Raw genomic sequence first — 27,987 nt, 5'->3', positions numbered from 1 at the left:
TGGAGTGTTTGGTGACCAGTAATCTTCCATGTAGGCTACGAAATGTGAATTTTTTTGACATATGTGGCGAGGTTTGAAGTCTGGCCAATGCGGGTGTCGCTGACCAAGCACAAAAAATTGTTTCAGCTTCTAATATTACAGCATAATTAAGTAAGCTTAATGCAATTTTACAGATTTATCATCTTGTCTTCCCCGCAGATGACAGGAAATGAACTATTTGGGGCGCACAAAAACTGCATTGTCCTGTTGATGCTGTTGCTCCTGAGTAATGCTTTGGGGCCATGCTCAGGTAAACCTTTGAATGGGAGAAAGCCCTTCGCCGAGACGGCTAAAGAAATCGCTGGCTATGCAGACATTGCCCAGAAAATAATTGACCTGGCCGTATACGGCAAGGCTCAGAACCGCTCGTATGAGAAACTCGCGGTTTTCACCGATACGATCGGTAACCGTGTGAGCGGGTCAGAGAACTTGGACTTGGCCATAAAGTACATGTACAATGCCCTGAGGCTAGACGGACTGGAGAACGTGCATCTAGAACCTGTGAAAATCCCTCACTGGGTCAGAGGAGAGGAGAGCGCGACCATGGTGCTTCCGCGGAACCACAGCATGAGCGTCCTTGGTCTGGGAAGTAGCGTGGGAACACCAAAGGAGGGTGAGTGTCCGAATCGAGCCGATTGAGTGATCTGTTGACTTGCACAACGTGTGTGTAGATGCGTGGCTACACCACAAAGTGCTGTCCTCTCAGTCCCTGACAGTTTAATTTGGAAACACTAATTCAGTCTAAACAGTACATTTATGTAGTCTAACATTTTAGACTGGATGTCTTCCACCTCTTCTTCTTGTCCGTGTTCATCTTTTCCTTTGTCCCTAATGGACCTGACTGGCCTTAGGGGAGAAGAACTCCCTCAGCGGTGAGGTTATAAAGAACATCACACCCGTCTTTTTTTCTCGCTGAATGTCATGTGTCTCAGCACAGACAGGATTAGAAGATGTCGCAGACGTCTGAGGCTTCAGCTGAACAGAATCTGACTTAATGAGCTGCCAGTCAGTCCAAGTAATTCATGTATTTGACCTTCTCACATCTCTCATCTCAAACAAGGCAAAGGAAAGACTCAGCCAAAGCGTCTTTGTCTGGGGCGTCTTTGACTGGTCTCCACAGAATCCACTGAGGCTCTTTCTTATCCTCACACAGGTATCGAGGCTGATGTGATGGTGGTGGAGTCCTTTGAGGAGCTGAAGAGAAGGGCGAATGAGGCTAAGGGGAAGATAGTGGTCTATAACCAGCCGTTTGTCAGCTATGGGGAAACCGTGCGGTACAGGGCAGACGGAGCTTCGGAGGCAGCCAAAGTGGGAGCGGTGGCCTCCTTAATCCGCTCCATCACTCCGTTCTCTATTAACAGGCAAGTGTCAGTGTCACTGGCGTCTCCCTGATCCAGATGGAAGAAGAAGAAACCCACCTCCTGTGGGTCTGCTTTTGTCCTAGCACTAAACACACCACACCAGACTTTACTTACTGAATCTCTATAGTGTCACTAAACGCATCACACCAGACTTTACTTACTGAATCTCTATAGTGTCACTAAATCTGTCACACCAGGCTTTACTTACTGAATCTCTATAGTGTCACTAAACCCATCACACCAGACTTTACTTACTGAATCTCTATAGTGTCACTAAACCCATCACACCAGACTTTACTTACTGAATCTTTATAGTGTCACTAAACGCATCACACCAGACTTTACTTACTGAATCTCTATAGTGTTACTAAATCCACCACACCAGACTTTACTTACTGAATCTCTATAGTGTCACTAAACGCATCACACCAGACTTTACTTACTGAATCTCTATAGTGTCACTAAACGCATCACACCAGACTTTACTTACTGAATCTCTATAGTGTCACTAAACCCATCACACCAGACTTTACTTACTGAATCTCTAAAGTGTCACTAAACCCATCACACCAGACTTTACTTACTGAATCTCTATAGTGTCACTAAACCCATCACACCAGACTTTACTTACTGAATCTCTATAGTGTCACTAAATCCATCACACCAGACTTTACTTACTGAATCTCTATAGTGTCACTAAACGCATCACACCAAACTTTACTTACTGAATCTCTATAGTGTCACTAAACCCATCACACCAGACTTTACTTACTGAATCTCTATAGTGTCACTAAACCCATCACACCAGACTTTACTTACTGAATCTCTATAGTGTCACTAAACCCATCACACCAGACTTTACTTACTGAATCTCTAAAGTGTCACTAAACCCATCACACCAGACTTTACTTACTGAATGTCATTAGTGTCACTAAATCCATCACACCAGACTTTACTTACTGAATCTCTATAGTGTCACTAAACCCATCACACCAGACTTTACTTACTGAATGTCATTAGTGTCATTTGAGTTGAGTCTGGAGAAAGAGCATGCATACGCTCTGGTGCTGTGGGAAGTTTGTCGTCAGTTTAATCTGATTTAATGAGCTGCCCTTTTTTGAATGGTTTCAGATTTGCTGTCTTTTAAAACAGAAAAAAACTCCCCTTCTGTCGTGTTGTTACCTGATATACCTGAGTACCTGATATACTGCTTTAATCTTTAGTGCAATAATATATATATCTGTTTTTTACATTCTCACACATTATCTCACCTTCAAAAAGATTTATAAAAAAAGTTTATTATTTATATTTTTGGTTTTTGCTTTAAAATGTTTTGTGCAGAGGAGAACTTTTCAAATCCTCAAGTTATTGTGACTTATTTCCACCTGTTTTTACAGTTATTATTGTTAGCGTTAGCATGCAAAAATAATTCTTCTCTCTGTTGCCATGGCAGTCCACACACAGGTTGGCAGTGGTACCAGCCAGGGGTGCCCAAGATACCCACTGCCTGCATTACAGTGGAGGATGCCCAGATGATGGCCAGGATGGCACGCCGCGGGCAGAGGATCGTGGTGCGGCTCTTCATGAGTGCCCAAACGTTGCCAGATGTGGACTCCTACAACACGGTGGCGGAGATCGTTGGCAGCACGCACCCAGAGCAGGTAGACTGGGATAGACTGATGGAACAGGTAGACTGGGATAGACTGATGGAACAGGTAGACTGGGACAGACTGATGGAACAGGTAGACTGGGACAGACTGATGGAACAGGTAGACTGGGATAGACTGATGGAACAGGTAGACTGGGACAGACTGATGGAACAGGTAGACTGGGATAGACTGATGGAACAGGTAGACTGGGATACACTGATGGAACAGGTAGACTGGGATACACTGATGGAACAGGTAGACTGGGACAGACTGATGGAACAGGTAGACTGGGACAGACTGATGGAACAGGTAGACTGGGATAGACTGATGGAACAGGTAGACTGGGATAGACTGATGGAACAGGTAGACCAGGGTAAACTGATGAAACAGGCAGAGTAGGTTGACATGGCTGGGTTGCTTTTTCAGGGAAATCCCACATGGTTTTTCATCTCTAGTGACCTTACTTCTGACCTACTGTTCGTTAACAGGGTTTCTTTTGTCTTGGTCGAAACCAACACACCACAGACACAGTTTCACTCTTCACTTACATTAATGTGGAAGACTTGTTCGGGGGTGTTCTGTGAGCCAGAGGGATTTCTCAGTTAGCCAATAAGTCAAGGGTCAAGACTGGACTAATAAGAAAGTCTCCTAGCTTTGGTACTTTGAGACAGTTTTATCTCAGAAAGTTTTCTGGTCAACTGAGAAACTCTGCTTCATGTAGTACACCCTCATGATTACATTGATTAAGGGTGTAATGACAGGTGTACAAATTGAATCAGATGTGTTCAGATCAGATCAGATCAGCCATGTGTTGGCTTAGAACAGCAGTACCTGGCTCAGAAGGTCAGAGGTCAGGAAACACTGATCAGCTGCATCAGAGCAGATGAGTCTAGACAGGATGGTAGAAAGGATAACAACAGCAACAAAAATCGACACCTCCAGGACATGTAGATAAAAATTCTTCAGTGTTCAGTTCAGTGTTCTGGCCGTGGTATTTAATTTCCATGAAAAATTCAGTCGAAAAGCCCTATATGGGGGTCTGCGGTCTCAAACCCAGGCTGAGGGAACTTCCTAATGTGGAAGTGCAACAGTCAGTGAGGACCCTCTTACACAATACTGTGCATTACATTTGTCTGTCCACAGTCTCTGGTGAGATGTCTGTTCCCTCTGGCTTACTAGGAGGTCAAAGCCTGCGGTAAGAGCCTGTGTTACACGTACGACCCATAACATAGCGTCATATACGTGCGAGGGTTCGTGGAAAGGGGAGCGTGTGGAGAAGCTGCGTGTGTCAGGGTCGTGGGGGTTTGTGCGATGTTCGGGAACAGTACGTACCGTCTGTCCACACTCTCACGCTGAGACTAATCTCCCCAACATGTCTCAACGTCTCCCCCGTCAGGCCTGCGTCATCTTCCCGCCAGCTGCATCCATCCGGTCACGACCAAGCGGCCGGGCCCACGCGGCGGCGTGTGTGTTACCATGCTTCCATGTGGTTGACATGTGTGTATCACACACTGGCATCCCGGGGGAACCAATTAGGCACTGGCTACCTGCCTGACTGGGAGCTCGATCATTGGAGTCTTTTCGTGACCTGTTTGTCCAGGCACAGGGAAACCGCGGCCACAGAGCGGGTAATTACTCCCCTGCCAGCGTGGCCTCTGTGGGGGTAGCTGACACCACTGTTAGCATGTTAGCGCGTTATTGATTGATATCGGTAGGCTAACCGCTAATGAAATCCTTAGAGTGTGTTTTTAAATGTTACCTCGCTGTTTAATTTGCAACAAAAAAAAAAAAAGAAAAGAAAGAACAGAAAAAAGGTTCATAGTTGTCACAAGCTGCGGTTTTTCATCAATGAATTTCTCAGATTTCAGCGAGCTGTGCTTCATGTGGGAGAAAAAAAAAAGGCAGTTCCCTGACATTTCAAAAGAGACTGTCTGCTCACCCCGCAGATTCTGTGTTTGATCTCTGGCGTCCACCTCTGTGCACAGGCGTCTCAGAAACCAGCAGGGCTTAGCAACACTCACAAGTCTGCTTCAAGAGTGGCGTTTTTCAGCTTTTAATGTAGGTTTATTTTAAGAGATAGTGGGGGTGGTCTTTGCACACACACACACACACACACACACACACAGAGTCACACAACGCAGAACTGGTTTAATTAGTCGTCTCTCTCTCTGTCTCTCTCTCTCTCTCTCGCAGTTAGTGGGTCCCCTCTCATTATGTAAGACAGGGAAAAAAGAGGCAGCTTTGCTGACTAAAGATGTTCCCACTTTTGTCTTGATTTGCAGTTTATACGATGAGATTCGAAGGAAAAATAAAACCGCTGTCTCCTGGAGAAGTGACCTGACTCGTTTCCAGTGAGGGACAAAGATCGCGTATTTCCACATTTTAAGAAAACGGATGATCGTTGTTTTTGTCGGTTCCTTGAAAGACTTGTTTGTCAGAGTTGTCTTTCTGTTGAAAATCTGTCGTTTTCGGAATAGACTTAGTAGTCGGTTTATAATTAGCTTCTCAAAGACTGACTAGATTTCGTTTCCTTTTTTTTTTTTTTTTTGTCAGGGTCACTTTGGGTGAAGCAATTTAAAATGTGAATCAACGTTATCAATCAGGCTCTGAGTGAGCAGACTAAAATTAGAGACAGTGGACTAATAAACATGATGTCATTAGCAGTAATAACGTTAGTGTGCAGTGCGTGTTTCCTGTCGTTTCGCCTCTGACTAACAGGGTCATGGGACAAAACGGGCAAGTTTGGGCTGGTCATGTGTCTGTGATTCAGAGAGAGAGAGAGAGAGAGAGAGAGTTAGAGAGAGAGAGAGAGAGAGAGAGAGAGAGAGAGAGTTAGAGAGAGAGAGAGAGAGAGAGTTAGAGAGAGAGAGTTAGAGAGAGAGAGTTAGAGAGAGAGAGAGAGGGGGGAGAGAGAGAGAGAGAGAGAGAGAGAGAGAGTTAGAGAGAGAGAGTTAGAGAGAGAGAGAGCGAGAGAGAGAGAGAGAGATCCAGGGCCACTGTGTTCCCATTACATATTCTGTCCTCCACTTCTCTTTCCAAAGGTTCCCTTTTTTACATTTTAAAAGTTTTAAATTTCTCTGCACGTGCAAAAAAGTTTTAAATTCTCAGACTGGTTTTGATGCTTGGACACAGCAGATGGAACGGCTTTGGATGTCCAAATATGGACAAAGGAACATTAAGATTAGTATTAAGATCGTGACAAAATTAAAGATTTTGTTAAAAAAAACTGTGATTAGCTCAGCTTTTCTAAACAGCCAATTTCATAGTGAAAAATAAAGTCCAAATGATTTTATTTTCCCAGCTTAGAGCTTATACAAAACCTCTTACAATGATGCCAAACCCAGTGGCGGAGAACGGATGGATCACAACACTCAGGCTAAACTGGTTACATTTTTCATTGCCCCATCAATTAGACCCTAGGGGACTCAGTTATAATCTCATACTCAATTAATTCAATATAAAATTATCGTTAAATTGCTGACTGGACTGACGCACTATAATCAAACTCATATATTGCGTGGACTCATCCTGCCAATAATAAGACCTTATTATTAGAGCTGTGTTTTCTTTCTCTGGCTTTATTCACCATTGGACGTCTTCACCTCATTGCGCTGGAGCAGCCGGTCTGTATTTTTTATCATCAGTCTCTCTGCACAGTCTGTTGTGTTTGAGTTAGTCTGGTCTAAATCCCACCACCTGTGACAGCGGAGGCCCGAGGTGACGCGGGAAGGCACCTGACAGGCTGTCGTGTAGTGCTGAGTGAGGATGGACTGTATGCGTGGGAGACCTAGCGCCCTGGAGATGTGGTTTTTTTAGTATTATTATTTTTATTGTTATGTTGGGAGGGGGGGGCTGCTAAGGCTTGGCTGACAAGCCATGTGTCCACATTCCTGACTAATGCCCAGAGGGGCTGCCAAAAACTGCCCCCCCCCGCCCCCCCACCAAAACATATGAGGGTGAAAACAAAAACAAACAAACAAAAAAACGATATCCTCTTTCATGCTCTCATTCTGCGTATGTCAATTTAGATCTCGCGCAATTGTGAGTGTGACCTTCTGTACTGGACTGAGAAAAATGTCATTCCAGTTATGCTCCTTGTCAACCCAGAGCCCCGCCGTTACCTTCTGCCTGGCTCTTCGTTATGAAGGCATGAGGGCTTTGGCAGGTCCGGTTCCTGTCCTGACTTGTCATAACACCATTACGCAGAGGGGACGGACCACAGAATGTTCCAGCCGCGTGGCCTGAGGTGACACCGGGCACAGGCTGTCGCGTGTCGCCGCCGGTGAGACGCTGAGAGCCGGGCTGTGACGGCAGACCGCCCGCCGACTCACGGCTCAGCGCGGCTGCATCAGGGAGACACGTGACAGATGAATTAGTCTGTGTTAATTACACAGCCAGAGTCTTCCTCCTCCACGCTGCTGCAGACTGAAGCAGAGCAGTGGGCAGTTCTGTCAGGCTCTGTGTTTTTTTTCTTTTTTATCAGGCTCGCAGTGATGGACAGACTGTACAGACTTTATCCGCATTCAGACACAGTCTCCACACACACACACACACGCACACGCACGCACGCACACACACACACGCACACGCACGCACGCACGCACACACACGCACACACACGCACGCACACACGCACACACACACACACGCGCACGCACGCACACACGCACACACACACACACACGCACGCACACGCACGCACGCACACGCACACACGCACACGCACACGCACGCACACACACGCACGCACGCACGCACGCACACGCACGCACACACACGCACGCACGCACGCACGCACGCACACACGCACACACACACACACACACACACGCAAACACACACACGCACACACACACACGCACACACACACACGCACACGCACGCACACACACGCACGCACGCACACACGCACGCACACACACACACACAAACACACACACACACACGCACGCACACACACGCACGCACACACTCTTAAGCCTTTTCCTCTTTTTAGTTCCTCTCTCTCTCTGCTAATACAGCATTTGCAGGTTACTCCTTAACCTTAAACGAAGCTACAGAAAATCTTGAAAAGATCTTTGCCTCAGATTCTCTGTCAGTCACACTGGTATTTGAGCTTTAAAGCAGACAGTTCCTCTCCTTATGTGAGCACGTGTGGCCGCTCTGCCAAAGCCCGTACCATTCTCCTCAGTTCTCACCACAGACCTACACCACTTTCCATTACTTTTTCATAAAAGGCCTTTAATGTAAAGGCATAAGGGAGTGTGTGAGCATATCATAACAGTTTAACATCCAGCTGTGTCGGAGACATCATAGCATATCATAACAGTCTCATATGCAGCCGTATCAGAGACATCATAGCATATCATAACAGTTTAATATTCAGCCGTGTCAGAGACATCATAGCATATCATAACAGTCTCATATGCAGCCGTGTCAGAGACATCATAGCATATCATAACAGTTTAATATTCAGCCGTGTCGGAAACATCATAGCATATCATAACAGTTTAATATTCAGTGAAATTAAAGACACCTTTGAGATCATTTTATGTGATGCAGATGTTAAGCTTGGGGGGGGGGGGTTGTGATCACATTCTTTTAATTCTCTTGTATGGTCAGAACTGGTCACAGAATGTCCCTGATGAATTAAACATTCCTACTGACACAGAGTCAAACATCAGTCACAGTTATGACAGTAACAGACAGACTCCAGCAGCTCACTGACCATGTGTACTACAGCATTAAAACCATATTTTTAACAATAGGTCATTTCTGTATCTGATGTCTCTGTACAGTGGAAGACTCGTGTTTGCAGAAGGTTGGCTTTGATGGTAGCCATGCTTGATAATTGAAGAGGCGATATGACGTGGGGTTGGAGAAAACTTAGCAATTAAATCCAAATCTCTGGTGGGAGAGGGGAAAAAAAGTGCTCTGTTTTAGCCTGTGAGGAAGGGCTGGGATGTTGGATATTATGAGGGTAATCACGTGGAAATGTGTTTATGAAGTTAAAAGAAAAAAAAGAAAAAAAAGAGTGAGTAGTCTGTGTCCCGAGGGGCTGGTTTTTTAATATCCAAATCCGAGACTGTGGATAGTCATTCATCAAGCGAAACCCTCACTACCTCACAGAGCTTTTCTTTTATTATGTTTCTGAACAAAACACACTCCAACAGAGCAGCCTGGGAAAGATAAGAGTGGAAAAAAAAACTAAAAGAGAATGTTCTTAATAAATTTCTGCAGAAATGATGCAAATAAAGTCAGAATGAGACATCAGGCAGATATTGATCTTTAAACAGTTGGTGCGAGGTTGGTGCGGCAAGGCTAGATTAAGACTGTGTGTTTTTATCGGGGTTCTTTTTTTTCTTTTCGTTTTTCTTAAGAAGCGCAGAGTTAGTCATCTGTGAGGGTCTTACGGCTGCTGCTAACTCATGTAGCTGGTGTCTTCTGGGGTTTGCCATGTCATATCCACTCATTTCTCTTGCCAGACAAAGCAGAACTCTGCCTTATAAATAATGCATGTCACAATGATGAAGTCTTGTGACAACAAGAATAGCTTCTCGACCTCAAGGGAGAAGTGAGGTGGTTTTCAAGGAGGAAAATCGAAGCCCTGCATCCTTGGAAGGTCTTTCCAACCCTGTCGTGTCCTCAAATGATTTGTGGTGATAAAATAAGTAGAAAATATATATAATATCTTACAACACCACCAGTGTTCCGATCTCTCTCTCTCTTTCTCTCTCTCTCTCTCTGTCTGTGTGTGTGTGTGTGTGTATCAGTTGGTCCGTTAGAGACAAGAAATTGGCAGAATTTTATTGTAATTCCCAAAACTGTGTGACTTCACTTGCAGCCGTGTGGTTAATTTAGTCTGTGCTAATTGATCAAATAATCAGAATCATTTCTGGTGCATGATTTTGCTCCATTTCATAAAAAGATTAATCTTCTCCACCCACACGGCTCTCATAAACCCAATCAACATTTCTCAAGTCTTTTTTCAGCGGAGGGTTCTAGCACAGTGCTGTGTAAACTACAGAGCGCTACTCGTTTGCACTCTGAAACTATCCTGAAGAAGTGATCCCTTGGCAAATGAACAGCAGTTCAGTCATTAACTGTGATTGAGGGAGAAAAAAGAAAAGAAAGGAAAAGAAGAAGAAAAAGAGAAAACCCTTGACCAGCGTGCATGCCTGGTGAACTGGTCTTTGCCAAGCAAAGCAGAGGGAGGCAGAACCCACGGTAGCAGATTAGCCTTGACCTAGCCATAACGAAACCGTTTAGTTTAGCTTTTCATCTCGCAGAAACTCAGCTCTTTCCGTTGGTCAGTTCATGTCCGACATCGTCCATCTCCGCGACCGCAAATCTGGTTTTGATTTAAAAAAAAAACAAAAAAAGCAAAATGCAGTCGTAAAGTAACATGTTTCCCAGCACCACTACAGCTGGACGAAGAAACAGAAGAATCGTGGTTTTTCTTGCTCCACAAGATGATTTATCCAGAGTTAGCCGCGTTGTCTCAGTCTCTGGACTTACCCTTTCTGGGCCATGGAGCTCTTCCTCTTCCATTGCGTTGCGTGCGCGTATGCGGTTGAGATGTTTTTGTCCTCTGATCATTTGAAAGTGATTTTTAATCACCTCAGGTTTGGGGTTGAGATGTATGTGTGCAGTCCCGCAGGGGGAAACTCCAGGCTTTAAGTTGGCCTCCGCACTTCATCAGTCCTGAAATGACAGAGAGACATGAGACCCAACAGTTTCACTGCACAGAAAACGCACACGTGGGGTTTTGATCTGGTCTGAATTTAGTGGCATGGAAAGTTTAACCAGAATACTTTTTGTAGTTGTCACTGAAAGGGATTTTTGTTCGAAAATAAAGATGCGAGTAAGAACGCTCTCCATCAAGATGCCATGTAGCTGGAAAAAACAAGTGTCTTCTGAGCAGAGCCACGCTAAACCGTTTCGATTAGAATCAACGTGGATGAACTAAACTATCCCCTCACTCATGCAGCCTGCGTTCCTGTCAGCACATGATTGTGTAAGTGAACATTTCTTTTTTTTTTTTTTTTTTTTTCCGACCCTTTTTTCACCCCCTTTTTTTTCTTTATGAACAAACAGAGCTTTGGACCTCTCTGTTTCTTCACTCTGGTTCTCGCCGTGTAATGACCCACCGGTCACGCTGACTGTTCCCCCAGAGCGGCGATATCTCACGCTGATGAATCAGAACAGAAATGCCTTCCGCAGCTCTTCACAGAATATTAGTCCTACGTGATCGGCAGGGCTCTTCGCCTGTGACTCACGGTTTTCCAGGTACAGGCAGACGCGTCAACTTTGTCTCCAAAACAGTACACAACAGTCAACACCATTTCCTGTTCTCTCTTTTCGCCCCGCCCCTCCCTTTTTAGATTCACCATCTTCAGCTCCAACTCAGAGGTTACCATGGAAAAGCTTTTGTAGAGGTTCTGTGTGGAGATTGAACTGGCTTTTTGTTTTTGTTTTTGTTTTTTTGAGGCTCATACAATTCGTGGTGTAAGAGACACAGATTTGTACCTCGCCTTGAGTTCTTCACATCACGGGGTTGCCATGACACCACACACAAACCAAAACACTCTGGAAGTGCACAGTGATGAGGTTATAGGTTTTAGAGCGGAGCTGAGTTCATGTCTCAAAAAAAAAAAAAAAAAAAAGGCAAGTTTGGAGTATCTAAGCCAAACCCACCACAGGGAGCTCGACTCAGTGCGTTTAGCTGAAATGTCACATTTTATTACTTTCTTAAACTGGAGAAAGTTACCGAATAATAACCCTCGCCGTGAGACCGAAGCGGTTAGGAGAACAAGAGCGTGGCTGCTTTAGTCATCTGTGGCTTAGTAATATGAGGTAGCCACAGGAAATGAAACGAGTGGGTTGATGACTTCATTTCCTGCCCATGCAAAAGTCAGCTCATTTTCGTATAGCCTCACCTTAAAGTAGCTAACTTCAGAAGTCCAACTTTACACACACACACACACACACACACACACACACACAGAGAAAACTAAATTTAAAACAAAAAACCCCTCCAAATGCTCCTTTTACTGCGTCAGCTGTTTTTTTTTTCTGGTGCGGCTTGGTCGAGCATCATTATCTAAGATGGTAATTGAAATTTAAAATAAAACTTTGAACATGACCTTCTGTCACAGTGCTCTTCAGTGGTTGGAATAGTTAAGACTTCAGAGAACACAAACTCTAATGCCAATTTAAACACTTAAACACACACACACACAGGGTGAATTGCTTTAATATGTAAACCACAAATCAATGGAAGATGGTTTTATGGTCATGAGTCACCCATGTTTGTGATCATTTCTTCATTAAAGGGCAGAACAGTGTCTGTATGGTATGTATTGTGTATTGTGTATATTGTATATATTTTTCTGTAAACCCACGTTACCTAACTGTTTGACCTAAATGTGAGATATAGGACAGCAGTCTTTTTATGGCTTGTATCTGTTGTATCTGAACAATAAGGGGAGAGCACACGCACGCACACACACGCACGCCCACACACGCACGCACACACACGCACGCACACACACGCACGCACACATATGTGTCCCAGTCTGTTGTTGAGATTCTTTACTCCCTCCCAGTGTGCATTAAAACTATAGCAGTACTGTTCTGCATAAATATCAGACTATGACATTTTGCTGAAAACCCAGCAGGTGTATAATTCTCCCAGGGTGTGTATTATTCTCATTACTTTATTAGCACTGTCTCTGTGAATAAATCTATATTTCAGCTGACTCAAAATTCATAATCTACTGAGGATGTGAGTTTGATCGTGAGTGGAGTGAGCTGACTAAAGCTTTGTGAAGGATGGTATTTATGAGTTAGGCTCAGACGGTGTTTCAGACAGCCTTACAGTGTGTGGTGTCTTCTGGCTGTGGATAAAGGGGTATTTATGTTTCCTAACAGCCTGTCTGTTAAACGCGGCCCTCAGCTGGTGGCCTTACGCAGAGCGCCATGACAGATATTGTTCTCCGTGTCACAGGGCAGACGCTGCTAACTCAGGGACTATACCTGCACCCAGGCCTCAGGCTTAAGGTTCAGTCAGCCGTTGATGTTGTAAATGAATAATTATTTATTTATTTATTTGTTTGTTTGTTTGTTTATTATATACAACATCATCGGCTGACTGAAGTTGAAATGCAAACCATGGCATATCAGGGGTCTCTCCCTCTCTTTTTGACCAATCGCAGTGCAGAGGATTTTTGCACAACAAATGTTCTCAGTGGGGGTTCTCAATTCCCAGTTACGTATAAGTATTCCGGGAAGTTCTGTCTTTTGAATCCATGCTTGGATTTTGAAATCGGTGTCTGTACAAACTGAATGTTTTGGCATGGAGGGGGAATGTAGAGAGAATCTGAACAGGGCCTCTGGAGAAAGCGTGACAAACATGACCATATGTGTCCACAAACTGTTCATCACCAGCTCTCATATTTTTATGTTTTTCCTGTGAAAGTTGGTGTCTGTACAAAAGGTTCTTTGAAGGTGATGTTTGAAAAGGATCTGAAAGGTAAGGACAGCAGAGTTTGTTCGTTTCACTCTGTGTGTGTGTGTGTGTGTGTGTGTGTGTGCTGTTGCCACATGTAATCCTTCCCCAAATCTGTTCTGTAAGTCAACATTCCTTATGGGAAACACCACACTGCTGTTCCAGTAAATAGAGAGAGAGAGAGAGAGAGAGAGGGTGTGTGTGTGTGTGTGTGTGTGTGTTTCTGACCTCTTGCACACATACAGGGTCTGACCTGTGTGTGTGTGTGTGTGTGTGTGTGTGTGTGTGTATACACAGGGTCCTTATGTTGGGAAATTGCGCTGCCTGCAGCGTATTTACTTGTGTTCATCAAAATATTTTTCAGCCGTCCGTGTGTGTGCTTTGCTTTCCGCTGCGGCAGGCAAGTCTTCCTCTTAAATAGGGCAGATTTACATAAATGCAGTCTGTGCACCATATATGTAAGCATGTGTTGGAGTTTTCCAAACAAACAACTCTATATATACATCTTATCCCCTGATTAGTGGTCAGAAAAGAAGAGAAATTACAGAGAGTAAAATTAAAGAAATAAGTGAGAATGGAGTCTCTCACTGGCAGACATTGGTGTAAGGCTAGACCCCATGCTGTCTAATGTGTTTTTATTCAAGACAAAATTATGATGTCCTTCTCTATTATCCGTTTGATTCACTTTAAAGTCTAATTTTCAGCCTATTTTTGATATTAGCCAATAACGCACACTTGCGGAACATACTGTGCTAAGCAGGGGCCTGATGCTTTACCACTGATGGAATTTGGAATTAGACGAACACAGAATGTCCTGTTCTCAACTCAAGTGTGTGTGTGTGTGTGTGTGTGTGTGGTTTTTTTTCTTATGGTCTGATTAACCAGAGAGCTCTCAGCACTCCCTCTGTTGGTGCATTCATGTCACAGATGTAACCCAGCAGACAGCCCACCTAGCGTATCTCACAATTATAGGGACATTTCAGCTTCTTTGGCATGCGAGCATTACGCTTCAGAATGCATTTTTTTTTTTTTTTGTAAAGTAAAGAAGACTCATTATTCGCCTTTCGTGCTTTTGTGTTGAGAGTTCAGCCTTCCCCACGCAGACTTACCCACCTGCTTTTGCTTTTCTCGTGAATGGAGCGTGTTTTCATTTCGGTTAATGATAAAAGCTTGTCAGACCAGACTGAGGGCTTAGCTGTCTGATCTGGGTTCCCTTCACCAGGACTATTTTTGGACCCTTCCCCGTGGGTGTGGGATTTATTAAGTCAAACTCGTCTTTCTCCTCCTTTCCTCTCGCTTCATTTCATGTTCTCATTCATTTTTCATTGGTCTTTGTAATTAATAGCATAATTCCGTCATCCGCCGTTTTCTGTGACATGTCGGGTTTTAATTAGGTGAACGTTCACATTCTGCACTGTCACAGTTACTGAGAACACCAGGCTGCAGTTCAGAGCAGAGCCAAGTGTTTAAAAGCAATTGCTCTCCATACTTTTTCTCTCTCCTCTCTCCCTCTCACCTCATCCTACCTCTCCATCTCTCACCCTCTGTTTCTACCCCTGTCCTTCTTGCTTTATTTCTTTATCTATCTGTCCATCTCTCTCTCTCTCTCTCTGTGTACACTGTACATACGTTTCTGTGTGAGTGCATATCCTCCTCGTCGACCTAACCAAGTCTGGTTTAATGTTGGTCCAGATGTATTAACACAACCAGATTTTAAAATTGGATTCATTATTCTCTCATGTGGCCAAAACTGTATTTACTTCAAAACAAAGTGACCACATTAAACAGGAACCTCAGGAAGGGGAGGTTTACTTGACAAACATGTTCTGTTTGAACTTCCATAGAAAGACCTTTTACAGATTTGTTGTTATTTTGTGTTTTTAAGTATAAGGGGAAGAAGGAGCATCTATTTTTGTGTTTGCATCTTAAGTTGAGGCGTCATCGAGTTCATATTTTAAGAGTCACTAGTAGTGTTTAGAATAGAAATTGCAGTCAGTCAGAATCAGGGCTGAAAATGCCCTTGAAAAGCTTATTGAACACGTCTGCTAATCATCCGCTGACATTAAAACCATCTCTTTCTGGATTGCTACCAGTTCAGTAGACTGTAGGGAATTACAAATGCTGACTGGCACACACCCAAGTAGTGTCAGCATGTTGTGCGCACACGAGTCTTTTTGTTCATGTCAAACAGAAGATGAATGAGGTGTGATGCTAAATAAACACTCTGCTTCATTTTCACACCACTTCACCTGTGTTGAACCTTTTTTTTTCACGCCCTAAACCAGGCACGCCTGAGTCTTCTGTTCAGCATCTCCTCAGTGCCTCCAGCAGCTAGATTAGTTGTGTTTTTCTGTTGGATTACAGGGGGAGAGAAAGAGCCGCATTTACACAGCCCCTCATGAAGAGGTTTTCTACCTCTGATCTGCCTCTTTGTATTTTAATGATGGTATTTTCATCAGTGTCTTCTTGGCATTTTATGTCTGAGTGTCTTAAAAAAAAAAAAAAAAGAAAAAGAAAAAACAGGATATGCCCAGAAGAGACGAGATCAAGCCACGTTTTGTCCTCCGTTGCCAGGGCAACTCTACTTCAGAACATGAATAAAAAATAAGACTCATATTTGATCCAGGAAGTAAGTGGTCTTGAAATGTTGGGCTTTTGGGCAAGTCTTTGGACCTGGTGTTGGGATGAACTTCTATGGAAACTTCTACCTGACCGTTTGAATTTGTCTTGATCTGAGGATGAGATTGCACGTTTCTCTTGATCTGAGGATGGCCAAAAATGAGAAACATTGGTTCTGAAGTGATGCCTTGCTCTTACCTGGTAGTCTTAAAACTATCGTGATTGGAAGACTTGATTTAAACTTTCACCTGTTGGTCTGACTCACATGACTCAACTTGATTCAAACAGTGCACCTGGCACCCTGGAGTAAAACAAAGCATTGGGTTAAAACATTGGCTTAAAACACTGGGTTAAAACATTGGATTAAAACGTTGGGTTAACGCATTGGGTTAAAACATAAGGTTAAAGCATTGGGTTAAAACATTGGGTTGAAGCATTAGGTTAAGTCGTTGAGTTGAAGCATGTGTTTAAATCGTTGGCTTGAAGCATTTGTATAAATCATTGGGTTGAAGCATTAGGTTAGAGCATTGGGTTAAAACATTGGGATGAAGCATTGGGTTGAAGCATATGTTTAAATCATTGGGTTGAAGCATTAGGTTAGAGCATTGGGTTAAAACATTGGGTTGAAGCATTGGGTTGAAGCATTGGGTTAAAACATTGGGTTGAAGCATTTGTATAAATCATTGGGTTGAAGCATTAGGTTAGAGCATTGGGTTGAATCATTGGGATGAAGCATTGGGTTGAAGCATTAGGTTAGAGCATTGGTATCCAATGCAGAGATTGCACTGGCACAGTGGGAGGAGAGCTTGGACAGGACACTAGACCATGTGGGTTTGAATCGCATGAAACCCTGACCATTTAACACTAAACTTACCCCAGAGGTGAGTCTGACCCTCATACACTGTAAGCTGCTCTAAATCAGAGCATCAGATTCAGCCAATATGTGAATATGTCTGTCTCCTGTGGTCTGTCTTGATTGGATCACTGAACAGTGTGCAAACATACAGGAATAAATAAAGTAAATGAGTCAGAAGAACAGCTGGAATCTGCACGAAGATTGATGGATTCTTCTTTCGCTTGAATGGACGCGATTAGGACAGTGCTGTTCTAGATCATGTGGTGAAACACTGGTGAAAACCCACGAGGAAAGATGTGATTGGTCATGTGTGAGGATGTAGATTTGTAGAGTGTGCATTACACAGCCTCATTCCAATCTGCCCAAACGGCTTATGCTCATGATCTCCATCAGAGGTGACAAACTAACGTGAAAACTGTGGAAAGAGAAGAGAAGTGCGTACTGGTCTTTGTCTGTCTGAGATGTGTGGAGAGGGATGGAAGGCTGGCTTTAGCCGTCAGTGTTTCTGGAAAAGCATCTCTTCTTCCTGATCGCTGCCTGACAAACTCCCATTATCTCTGACAGCCAACATCTGGGAAAGTTTGTCAGAAAAGCATTTTCTTTTCATGCATACAGAACAGAGAGGGGGGGGGCAAAGAGAGAGAGAGAGAGAGAGAGAGAGTGTACGTGTGCATGTTAAATTGTATACATTCCACTTATCTGCACTAAGAGACTGTCCTTCTCCAGTACTGTTTTGTATGTTGAATCAACTTGAAACTTGAAGCTTGGGGCAGTTTCTGTAACTGTGGTTCGGCTGCTCTCGCTGTCTGACAGAGCTCCATTGAAAATTGAATCTCATCATAAAACTAAAAATTAGCTTGTATGTCTCACTCATCTCACTCTGTCCTGTGTGTGTCTCACTCACTCATCTCACTCTGTCCCATGTGTGTCTTATTCACTCATCTCACTCTGTCTCATGTGTGTCTCACTCACTCATCTCACTCTGTCTCATGTGTGTCTCACTCACTCATCTCACTCTGTCCCATGTGTGTCTCATTCACTCATCTCACTCTGTCTCGTGTGTCTCACTCATCTCACTCTGTCCCAGTGCTTTTTAGACTGTGGTCTCTCTAAGGGACCAGTGGAGGCCTCAGGTGTTCTGCTGGAAATTGGAACCACGGTACACGAATGCTGGAATCACTCAGAGATAATGCAGGTCTTCCACATGTTCTGTGTATGGTCATAGCAGTACTGAATGGGTGGGGAGGGGACAGTTACATGAAATAGCAGATTTTTTTTTTCAGGCGTGTAACTCTTTTGATTTACTGTATATACCAGCACTCCCAAAGGTCCACAGAGATGTAAGCCACTGCCCAAGGGCTCTGCTGTCTAAAAAAGCACTGTTCTACAGCGATTTATTAATGGTGTGTTACAGACTTATTAAAGCGCTGCTTTAAGGTGATTTATTAACAGTCAATTACAGATGTATTAAAGCACTTTGATACATTTGTAATACATGTTCAACACAGCCCTGTTGCATTCTACTTTGCTGAATAGTTGTAAGAACATCTCTTTCTGTTTGTCTGTCTGTCTGTCTGTCTGTGGGATTCATGTTTGTGTCTCTTAGGTGGTATTGCTCAGTGGACATTTGGATAGTTGGGATGTTGGACAGGGAGCCATGGATGATGGAGGCGGTGCGGCTATTTCCTGGGAGGCTCTGTCTTTGATCAGAGACCTGGGTAAGACACAGTGAAACGTAATGGACTCTTAAGATGCTTGGTTTCAGCAGGATGTTTGGAGAAGTGTCTTATAGTTCTGACTGTCTCTGTCAGACTAACAGGATTACACTTTGACCTCTCTTGACTTTGTCTCAGATCAGCCATGCTGAAATGGGTTTTTACTGATCTGGTTTGTCAGACTTAAGACCTCTAAAACCGTATTTTTCACAGCAGGTAATAAAGCTCACACTGACAAATTAGATCACAATTTGCAATTAACTCACTTTATTTTATTATTGTCTTTCTCCCCATAAGAAAAGTGCAACCTTGCATTGTATCTGAAAAGTTGTAGAAGTCGAGTGATTATAAGAGTGCAGGGCAGGCAGGAACAATGACTCACATCTTAGGATAATTATACTGTATTATCCACCATGATCTTTGACTGATAGCAGTCAGCTGAATGAGTGTAAGTGTTCCCAAGAACCAGTCATATTTCAGCACGTCCTGTACCCATGTTTCCTGTTTAAGATCCTTGAAAATCTGTCCCGTTCTGAATGAGGCTGAGCAGATGGGGGGGGGGGGGGGGGGGGGGGGGGGGGCTGGTGGTACTTTCTGTGGTCTCCCTTTTGGTGAGTTTGGCCTGCTCTGTCGTAATTTCCATTCTTAGCTGGCTGTGCTGACGTGTTTTGTGAGGATTGGCCTGAATGGCTGGGCTTCCCATATGGATGGTACAGCATGGAGATTCAGGGCTCTGCTGAAGAGCTGTTTGCACCTTCTGGAACATTCCACCAGAGGAAGATCACTCTCTTTCTCACTGTCTCTCTCTCCCTCTCTCTTTCTCTTTCTCTCTCTCTCTCTCTCTCTATCTGTCTATCTATGCATTCATATATGCTGTATGAATCATGCTCTATATATGTTAGGAGGAATCTTAAAATATCTCTTTTTATTTTGAAATCAACACAACTATGGTGCACAGTGTTTATACTTCCATTAACAATGAAAGAGCAAAAGGTCAAACTGTACTACAGATTGGTCAGTGTAAGAGGATTGCTTTAAATGATTTGCAAGAAAACAGTCAATGGGTCCGTTAAAACTTGTTCTAGTCAGTTTTCAGAATAACCTTTGCTTATTTAATTTTTTCCTAATCATCTGGCATATATAGAGCTAACCACTACAATATAACCACAGACATAACCACAACTATCTACCTGACCACTACAATATAACCACAGACATAATCACAACTTTCTACCTGACCACTACAATATAACCACAAACATAATCACAACTGTCTATCTGACCACTACAACGTAACCACAAACATAACCACAACTGTCTATCTGACCACTACAGCGTAACCACAAACATAACCACAACTGTCTATCTGACCACTACAGCGTAACCACAAACATAACCACAACTGTCTATCTGACCACTACAGCGTAACCACAAACATAATCACAACTGTCTAGCTGACCACTACAACATAACCACAAACATAACCACAACTGTCTATCTGACCACTACAGCGTAACCACAAACATAATCACAACTGTCTAGCTGACCACTACAATATAACCACAAACATAACCACAACTGTCTATCTTACCACTAAAATATAACCACAAACATAACAACAACTGTCTATCTGACCACTACAGCATAACCACGAAGAGAAACACAACTGTCTCTCTTACCACTACAACGTAACCACAAACATAACCACAACTGTCTATCTGACCACTACAGCATAACCATGAAGAGAACCACAACTGTCTATCTTACCACTAAAATATAACCACAAACATAACAACAACTGTCTATCTGACCACTACAGCATAACCACGAAGAGAACCACAACTGTCTGTCTGACCACTACAATATAACCACAAACATAACAACAACTGTCTATCTGACCACTACAGCATAACCACAAAGAGAACCACAACTGTCTGTCTGACCACTACAATATAACCACAAACATAACCACAACTGTCTATCTGACCACTACAGCATAACCACGAAGAGAACCACAACTGTCTCTCTTACCACTACAACGTAACCACAAACATAACAACAACTGTCTATCTGACCACTACAGCATAACCACGAAGAGAACCACAACTGTCTGTCTGACCACTACAATATAACCACAAACATAACAACAACTGTCTATCTGACCACTACAGCATAACCACAAAGAGAACCACAACTGTCTGTCTGACCACTACAATATAACCACAAACATAACCACAACTGTCTATCTGACCACTACAACATAACCACAAACATGAGCACAGTAGTGTCTCTGTTTGAATGTTTTGAGTTGGGAAAGGACTGGGGAAGAGATGAAGAAATCACCATAAGGACTTTGACAGATATCTTCATGGCTGAAAGAAAACCTGATTTTAGCTTGGGTTTTATTGTGCGTTCCGCAGGTCTCCGCCCAAAGAGAACCCTGAGAACGGTTCTGTGGACCGCAGAGGAACCAGGCGGAGTGGGAGCCTCCCAGTACTACCAGTACCACAAAGTAAGTGACACCCCTCTTCAGACCCACTGCTCTTATACATAATGTCCTTCACTTTTAGAGGCAGTTCTCTCTCCACCTAGACTCACACTCTGACCTGATACCTCTCTCTAACACCCAGTCATACTGCATCCTGTAGGTACATATCCACACTATGAATATGCTCAGAATGCCCCACCATAGAGGGAATATGTACCATATAAAGGCTTTTAAAGGAGACAGTCACTGTTTTTGACATGTGGGCTCATGATTACCCCTACCTCTGCCCGTGCCAGAGTTTTAAGTCAGACATCTTTACACCGAAAAAGCCCATATTCTGTAACCAAAATGCCCATATTCCATAACAAACCAGAACACTTTCAAAACTTTCAAAACTTATGCTCATTGAATGTGCCACAGGTGGTCAGGGCTGCGTCAACAGAGAATTCACGAGTAAACCTTTTTTTTTCCCTTTTTTTTACTGGAAACTGGAGAACAGGAAGACGTGCATTTCTCGCCAAGGTTTTCTGAGAAATGTGATGAGTGAGAGGAGAGGTAGCAGGATGGGGCAGTGTGTGTTTGATTTCTGATCTTTAGGACAGAGTGTAAACGATATTTTCACTCAGTCTGTGAATAAAAAAAAAACATCAGTGAATATCAGACCACGGAAGTAACATGTTGGGTTTTTTTTTAAAAAAGAAAAACAAAAAACACCATCGTTGGGACAAACTCGTGTTGACAGTTTAATGACAGGGAGGCTGATGTCTAAGTGAGTCAATCTGTTAGTCAGAGGTGGACTTCCTCTTTAAACTCAGGACACTGGGACATGCTTCAGTCTCAGTGTTTAGATCCAAGTCTTCAGTTTTGACCATGTTGTGGAAATTAAAAAAAAAAAAAAAAAGAAACATCGCCTTGTTTACTGTTTGAAGTATGGTTGCCATGGTAACGGGGGATTGGGCCTCAAACGTGCGCTGTCACAGGCAAAGAACAGTCAAAATGTGTCTACTCAGCATCACAAGAAAGAGAGAAATTGGGTATTGAAGTTGTCGTAGCCACTCTGAGTCACTTCTTTGCTGTGGAATTCTTTCATTCTGTTTTCTTTTATTTTTTATTTTTTTTTAGACTAGCAAAACAGCACTGCAGCAAAAACTGTCTTTGTCTCTTCTGAAGGCCAGGCAGGGATATACTGTGACATGGAATAACTTGGCACACAGTTTGAGCTGCGTCTTTGCGCTGAAACTCTATACTGTTTTAGAACTCTTTACAGTCCCAGAGCCCTTGTGTCGGATCCTGGATGATAATTGGTCAGAGCGCTGGTTTAGGACCAGTGAGCGGCTGAAGCGCTCTGTTCTGTCAGCTGCCCGGGGTTTTACTGTACTCTCTCCAAGTCTAGGGACTGGACCAGAATTCCTTTTCCATTTCAAAAGTTAATGTGGTCTCCCACGGATGAAACCAACCTTTTTTTTTTCTTCTTTTTTTACCGGAAAGCCTTCAAAATGAATCGAGTCGTCAAATCTGTTCTGAAATCAGAACAAAATGATGATAGTTTCTCTGGTGGCAAATCAGACTCCCATCCACTGTGATTTTTTTATTATTTCAAAAGGACTCCATTCATTATATTTTACAGATTATGAACATTTCATATTGATTTTGGGGTTTTTATTAGACCCAGTTTGCTCTGTGTGGTTGAGTGTGTTGTCCATTGGTAGGATGCCACTGTAGTGCCACTGTAGTGTGTGGTGTGTGTGTGTGTGCGTGTGTGTGTGTGTGTGTGCGTGTGTGTGCGCGTGTGTGCGTGTGCTTATTGGTGTATAGGATGGGTTAAGTGCAGAGGCTGCATTTCGCTGTTCACTGCTTAGTGTGTGTGTGACAAATAAAGTACTTCTTCTTCCTCTGTTTCTCTGAAAAATAGCTGGATATGAATGAAGATAGATATGAATGGGCGTGAGTGACCAGTAAATGTGCATTCAGTTAAAATCGACATCAGTTAAAAACGTGACACAGGCTTTTGGGTGAAGTCAGCCAGTCTTTAGGCTTCACTGTCGCCTCACAGCAAGAAGGCCCTGGGTTCGAATCACTGCTGTCCCAGGTCCTTTCTGTGTGGAGTTTGCATGTTTTCCCCGTCCCTGCGTGGGTCTCCACCGGATGCTCTGGTTTCCTCCCACAACAAAGACATACATGCTAGGACTGGTACTCATAAGACCCCTGTCAGTGACCTTGACCAAGACACTGGCAGAAAGACCTGGAGCTGGTCCCCGGGGCATCGGCAACGGTGGCTGCCCACTGCTCCCAGCTCATAGTGTGAGTGTGTGTGTGTGTGTGTGTGTGTGCTCACTGTTGGGATGGGTTAAATGCAGAGGCTCCATTTCACTGCTCAATGCTCAGTGTGTGTGTGTGTGTGTGACAAATAAAATCAGTTTGTTTTTAGTTTGACGTGAGCATGGAAAAACACTGTCTAAGCAGCACTCTCTAAATGCAGTCCTGGAGCGAGTGTGGCTGCCTTTAGATGTTTTTCTCCTGGGAAACAGGTGTGTGTGTGTGTGCTCTTTGGCCAATCAGAGACCACAGTGTTTGGTAGAAAAATGAAAACCAGCAGCACTTTGGCCCTCCAGGGCTGGAGTTTCTGGACCGTGCCATAAATCCAGGTCTTATGAGACGTTCATTTAACACTGAAACTGGAGTGAAAGATTGGAGGAAATGGAAGCATCCAAAGTTTCCTCTGCCTTTACCGCCAAGACCTCTGTCATTAGCCCTAATTGGTTTTAACCAGGTTAATTTGAGTTGAATTTAATTAGTCTTCAGCCTCTCACAGGGAGGGCATTGTATGAAAAACAGAAATAGTCTTCAGATACCATCAAACCTTTAAATGGTTCAGACGGAAGAACACAACACAACAGACAGAAACATGCGTACCAGAGGTGAGAGCCAAGTCTCCACTCGCTCATTGCCTCTGTTCGTGTGAGTCTTGGACGAGCCCAGCTCAAACCTCACACAGAGGAGTATAAACCTCTCACTGACAGACTGAATCCACTGCCCCATTTGCCCTTGCGCGGCAGTCATAAAATATACCGCGCCCTCAGGCAGTTCGGCGACTCGGGAGAGGAACGTGAAATCTTTCGCTGCAGAATGACTCCTGGGTTGTGTAATATTCTGCTGCTCTCCCCTCCAGGTCAATATCTCCAACTTTGATCTGGTGATGGAGTCAGACCTGGGCTCGTTTCGGCCTCTCGGCCTGCAGTTCACAGGAAGTGACAAAGCCAGGGCCATAATGAAGGAAGTGATGCAACTGTTGGCGCCAATCAATGTGACCAGCCTGGAAGAGCATGGCGAAGGCACTGACATTAACATGTGGATGGAGGCAGGAGTACCAGGTGAGTTTTTCCCGTGTCGTGCCAAGGTGTCAGCCCAGGACAAGCCCAACAGGAGGAGATGTTTAGTTATTCCTCATTCAAGACGGGTGGTTAGTCACATAACCAAATAAAATGTTCACAAAGATCCATGAATGTTGTTTTTTTGTTTGTTTTTTTTCTTCTTTTTTGGTTTAGCGATATAATTTATTTCACCCAGTGTAGATGGTTCGTGAGAAACATCCAGTGTTTAGTTTAACAACCTAACTCCTCATCAGTTCTTCTTTCACAGTTTTTCATTTTGTGGCAGGATATTTGTATAATTATTCTCGTTAGGTAGGTCTAATGTCAGCTTTTGTCTTTGCTCATGCGCTTATTTACACAGACTTTTCTCATTTTGCCACAGACAGGATATGCTTGCCTGCCTTTTCATTTACCCAGTAATTCATTACCTTTATTCTGTATGATCCCCCGTGGGACAGACCCTGCAGCAGAGCCATGACTGGAGTGAGCGCTGCTTCTGTCCTTTGAGCTGACACACTGGTCTGTGAAATTAGCTCTTTACGGATCCCCAGAATGTCCTACGAGAGAGAGACAGAGACAGAGAGAGAGAGAGACAGACAGAGACAGAGAGAGAGACAGACAGACAGAGAGAGAGAGAGACAGAGGGAGAGAAAGGGAGAGAGACAGAGAGAGAGAAAGAGACAGAGAGAGAGAGATAAAGAGACAAAGAGAGAGAGAAAGGGAAAGAGACAGAGAGAGAGAAAGGGAAAGAGACAGAGAGAGAGAGAGAGAGAGAGACAGAGAGAGAGAGAAAGGGAGAGAGAGAGAGAGAGAGAGAGGCACATCCAGGGACCCCATCGGAAGAGAGAAGGACACATTCGACATTGTGTATCTGATTGTTCTCTGGAAAGTTCACTCACAGATAAGAGATGACACAAATTTACAGCAATATCTCAAAAGAGACGACAGCCCAGAGAACAGTAGAGCTCTGTGCGGTACGGCCCAGGCAAATTCTGGCCACGTTAAAACCGAACGATTTCTCAGCGGTCTGGTGAAGCCAAGTCAAAGCCGCTGTGTTTAAGCAGTAGTCTTGTCTCTTGTATCGGGTTTTTAAGTCTCCTTTTCACATATGACAAAAAAATATAGACGCTTTTTAACTTCAAGAAAAATTGTGTAAGAGTGCTTTGGCCTCTTTTTTTTCCTGTCGTCTTTTCATTGACAATTACTTGCACAGACCTTGAATCCAAAAATACTTTACCTTTTGAATTTATTGTAATCTGCTGCCCAGAAAAGCACAGATCTCTTATTTATTTTTATTTTTTTTTTAAATCTAAACCTTTCCCTGCTATTGGACATACAGTATTGCAGCAGACAGATGGTCATTAAAACCCGGCACAAGAAGATTACGGCGATTTGACTGTATATTTAAATTTCCCGTTTGTTCTCATCCATCATCCTGTGTGTGGAGGCACAGACGGTTTTGGTGATTTGAGCATAAAAGGTCGACGCTGCGGATCGCACGACCGCAGACGAACGTTCTTTTGCCAGAACATCCATCACGGTTCTGCTTTAGAGAGTGCTCTTTTGCTGATGTGTGACAAATTGAGTTTTACCTCACAGGCTACCTTAAGACAGGATCCAAACTCAGTTGGATACTGTAGAAACCTATTGAGAAACTCAGCACTCCGCTTAGGTTCCAATCCAACACGCTAAACGAATGAATCAGAAACGCAGCTGTCCAAACACCTTTGGCCATGCAGAAATAGCTGAGCTGAGGCGAATTTTCCTTCCAACACCTGAGTGCTTTATGCTACATTTGGGTATTTAATCATTAGCAAGTTATTAGTCTGTTTCCTGAACTGGGCATGAAGTTAAGTCAACCTGCTCCAATGTCTCCTACTCTGTCTGATCTTCCTCTATTGTTACCATTTCCACCCAAAAATCGGGAAAAAAAAGCCATGTTAAGGTTGGTTCATGCTGAAAAAGTGTCACTTAATGAGAACTGACACTATTGTAAAGGTACAACTCCCCAGAACCTGTGGGTCATGGCCGTGGTTTGTAAAGAGTTTGACTGACAGACAGACTCGGTTTTGCATTTCCACTTCACCGCCGTATCGAAGCCTCTTCAAAGAGCTGCTCTTACACAACCAAGTATCGATTGCCTGCAGAGACTTAAAGGAGTGCTTCAGTGAGCATTGTCTCATTGTGAAGGTCGGGGGGGAAAAAAAACAAAAAAAGAAAAAAAAAATCTTGCTTCTGTCCCTCCATGTAACTTCCCATGGTACAGTGTGGCTTTGTTGACGGCTTGGCGTGCTTCCATATGGAAGCAGTGGAGAGATCGAATGCCAAGTGACTTAACTACTACCACATGGCACTCTGGATTCCTCTTTTCCACTTGCCCTTTGCTTTCAACACAAAGAGAATTAAAGTTGAGGAAACTATGAAAATTGTTTCTGAAATGCCCTATGGAAATCTGATTGGAGGAGCCAGGACGTCACCTCCTGAGTCTGAAAGAAGCTGATGACAAGGCAGCCGAACCGTAAACGTCTTGCGATTTCTTTTTTCCCTTACAAGTCATAACTTGTTTCAAAGATGGGGGAGTCATGTGTCGATGCTTTTGAGACACCCAGTTATGTCCTTTGAGTCGATAACTCTGAGCACTGTGTTTGTCATTAGGTGCCAGCCTGCACACGGCAGACAGCAAATACTTCTGGTTTCACCACACTGACGGAGACACCATGACGGTCCAGAGCCCGGAGGAGATGAATCTCTGTTCGGCCGTGTGGGCCGTGGCCGCGTACGTCGTCGCCGATCTGGACGAGATGCTGCCGCGGTAACGGCTCCATCGCAGCCTGTGCTTTTCAGGATTTTGGTCTCCTCTCCACGGGGAAAACGTCAGGGACCCTCTGCCACACGCCTCACCCGCTTCTCAACACATTTCCTCTGGGCACACGGACTTCAGCAGTCTGCGTTGTCCACATCTGAACATGTATTCTTTACCGAGTCTTTAAAAATTCACCTCTGGGACTCTGTATGCTTATTGTCAAATTGCCTCTTTATGTTGTCCACATCTGAACATGTATTCTTTACCAACTCTTTAAACCTTCACCTCTGGGACTCTGTATGCTTATTGTCAAATTGCCACTTTGTGTTGTCCACATCTGAACATGTATTCTTTACCAACTCTTTAAACCTTCACCTCTGGGACTCTGTATGCTTATTGTCAAATTGCCTGTTTTTACTCTTGAGGTTTTCCATTTGTGTTTTTGTTTGTTTGTTTGTTTTGTGTTGTTCTGTTCTGGATCTGTAATGACCCCATTTGCTGTGCAATATGATATTTTTGTACCCACTTCAATAGACTGACCATAATGCTTTGTGAAGAATGGGAAATACAGAGAAT

The 27,987-nt window shown here is 43.7% G+C and overlaps 1 protein-coding gene across 1 annotated transcript; it reads left to right on the top strand.

Annotated features, from left to right (window-relative positions):
• Positions 1–204: 204 nt before the first annotated feature.
• On the top strand, positions 205–27,987 carry LOC115818875 (carboxypeptidase Q). The gene is made up of 7 exons (XM_030782376.1): positions 205–652; positions 1,193–1,400; positions 2,854–3,061; positions 18,641–18,752; positions 21,170–21,261; positions 24,407–24,608; positions 27,264–27,987. Exons 1-7 carry the CDS (start codon positions 250–252, stop codon positions 27,422–27,424), a joined length of 1,386 nt encoding a protein of 461 aa, XP_030638236.1. The 5' UTR covers positions 205–249; the 3' UTR covers positions 27,425–27,987.

This window comes from Chanos chanos, chromosome 8 (genome assembly GCF_902362185.1).
Source record: "Chanos chanos chromosome 8, fChaCha1.1, whole genome shotgun sequence".
Classification (NCBI taxonomy): Eukaryota; Metazoa; Chordata; class Actinopteri; order Gonorynchiformes; family Chanidae; genus Chanos; species Chanos chanos.
Note: the sequence above shows the minus strand (reverse complement) of the source record. Positions and strands in the feature narration are given on the sequence as shown.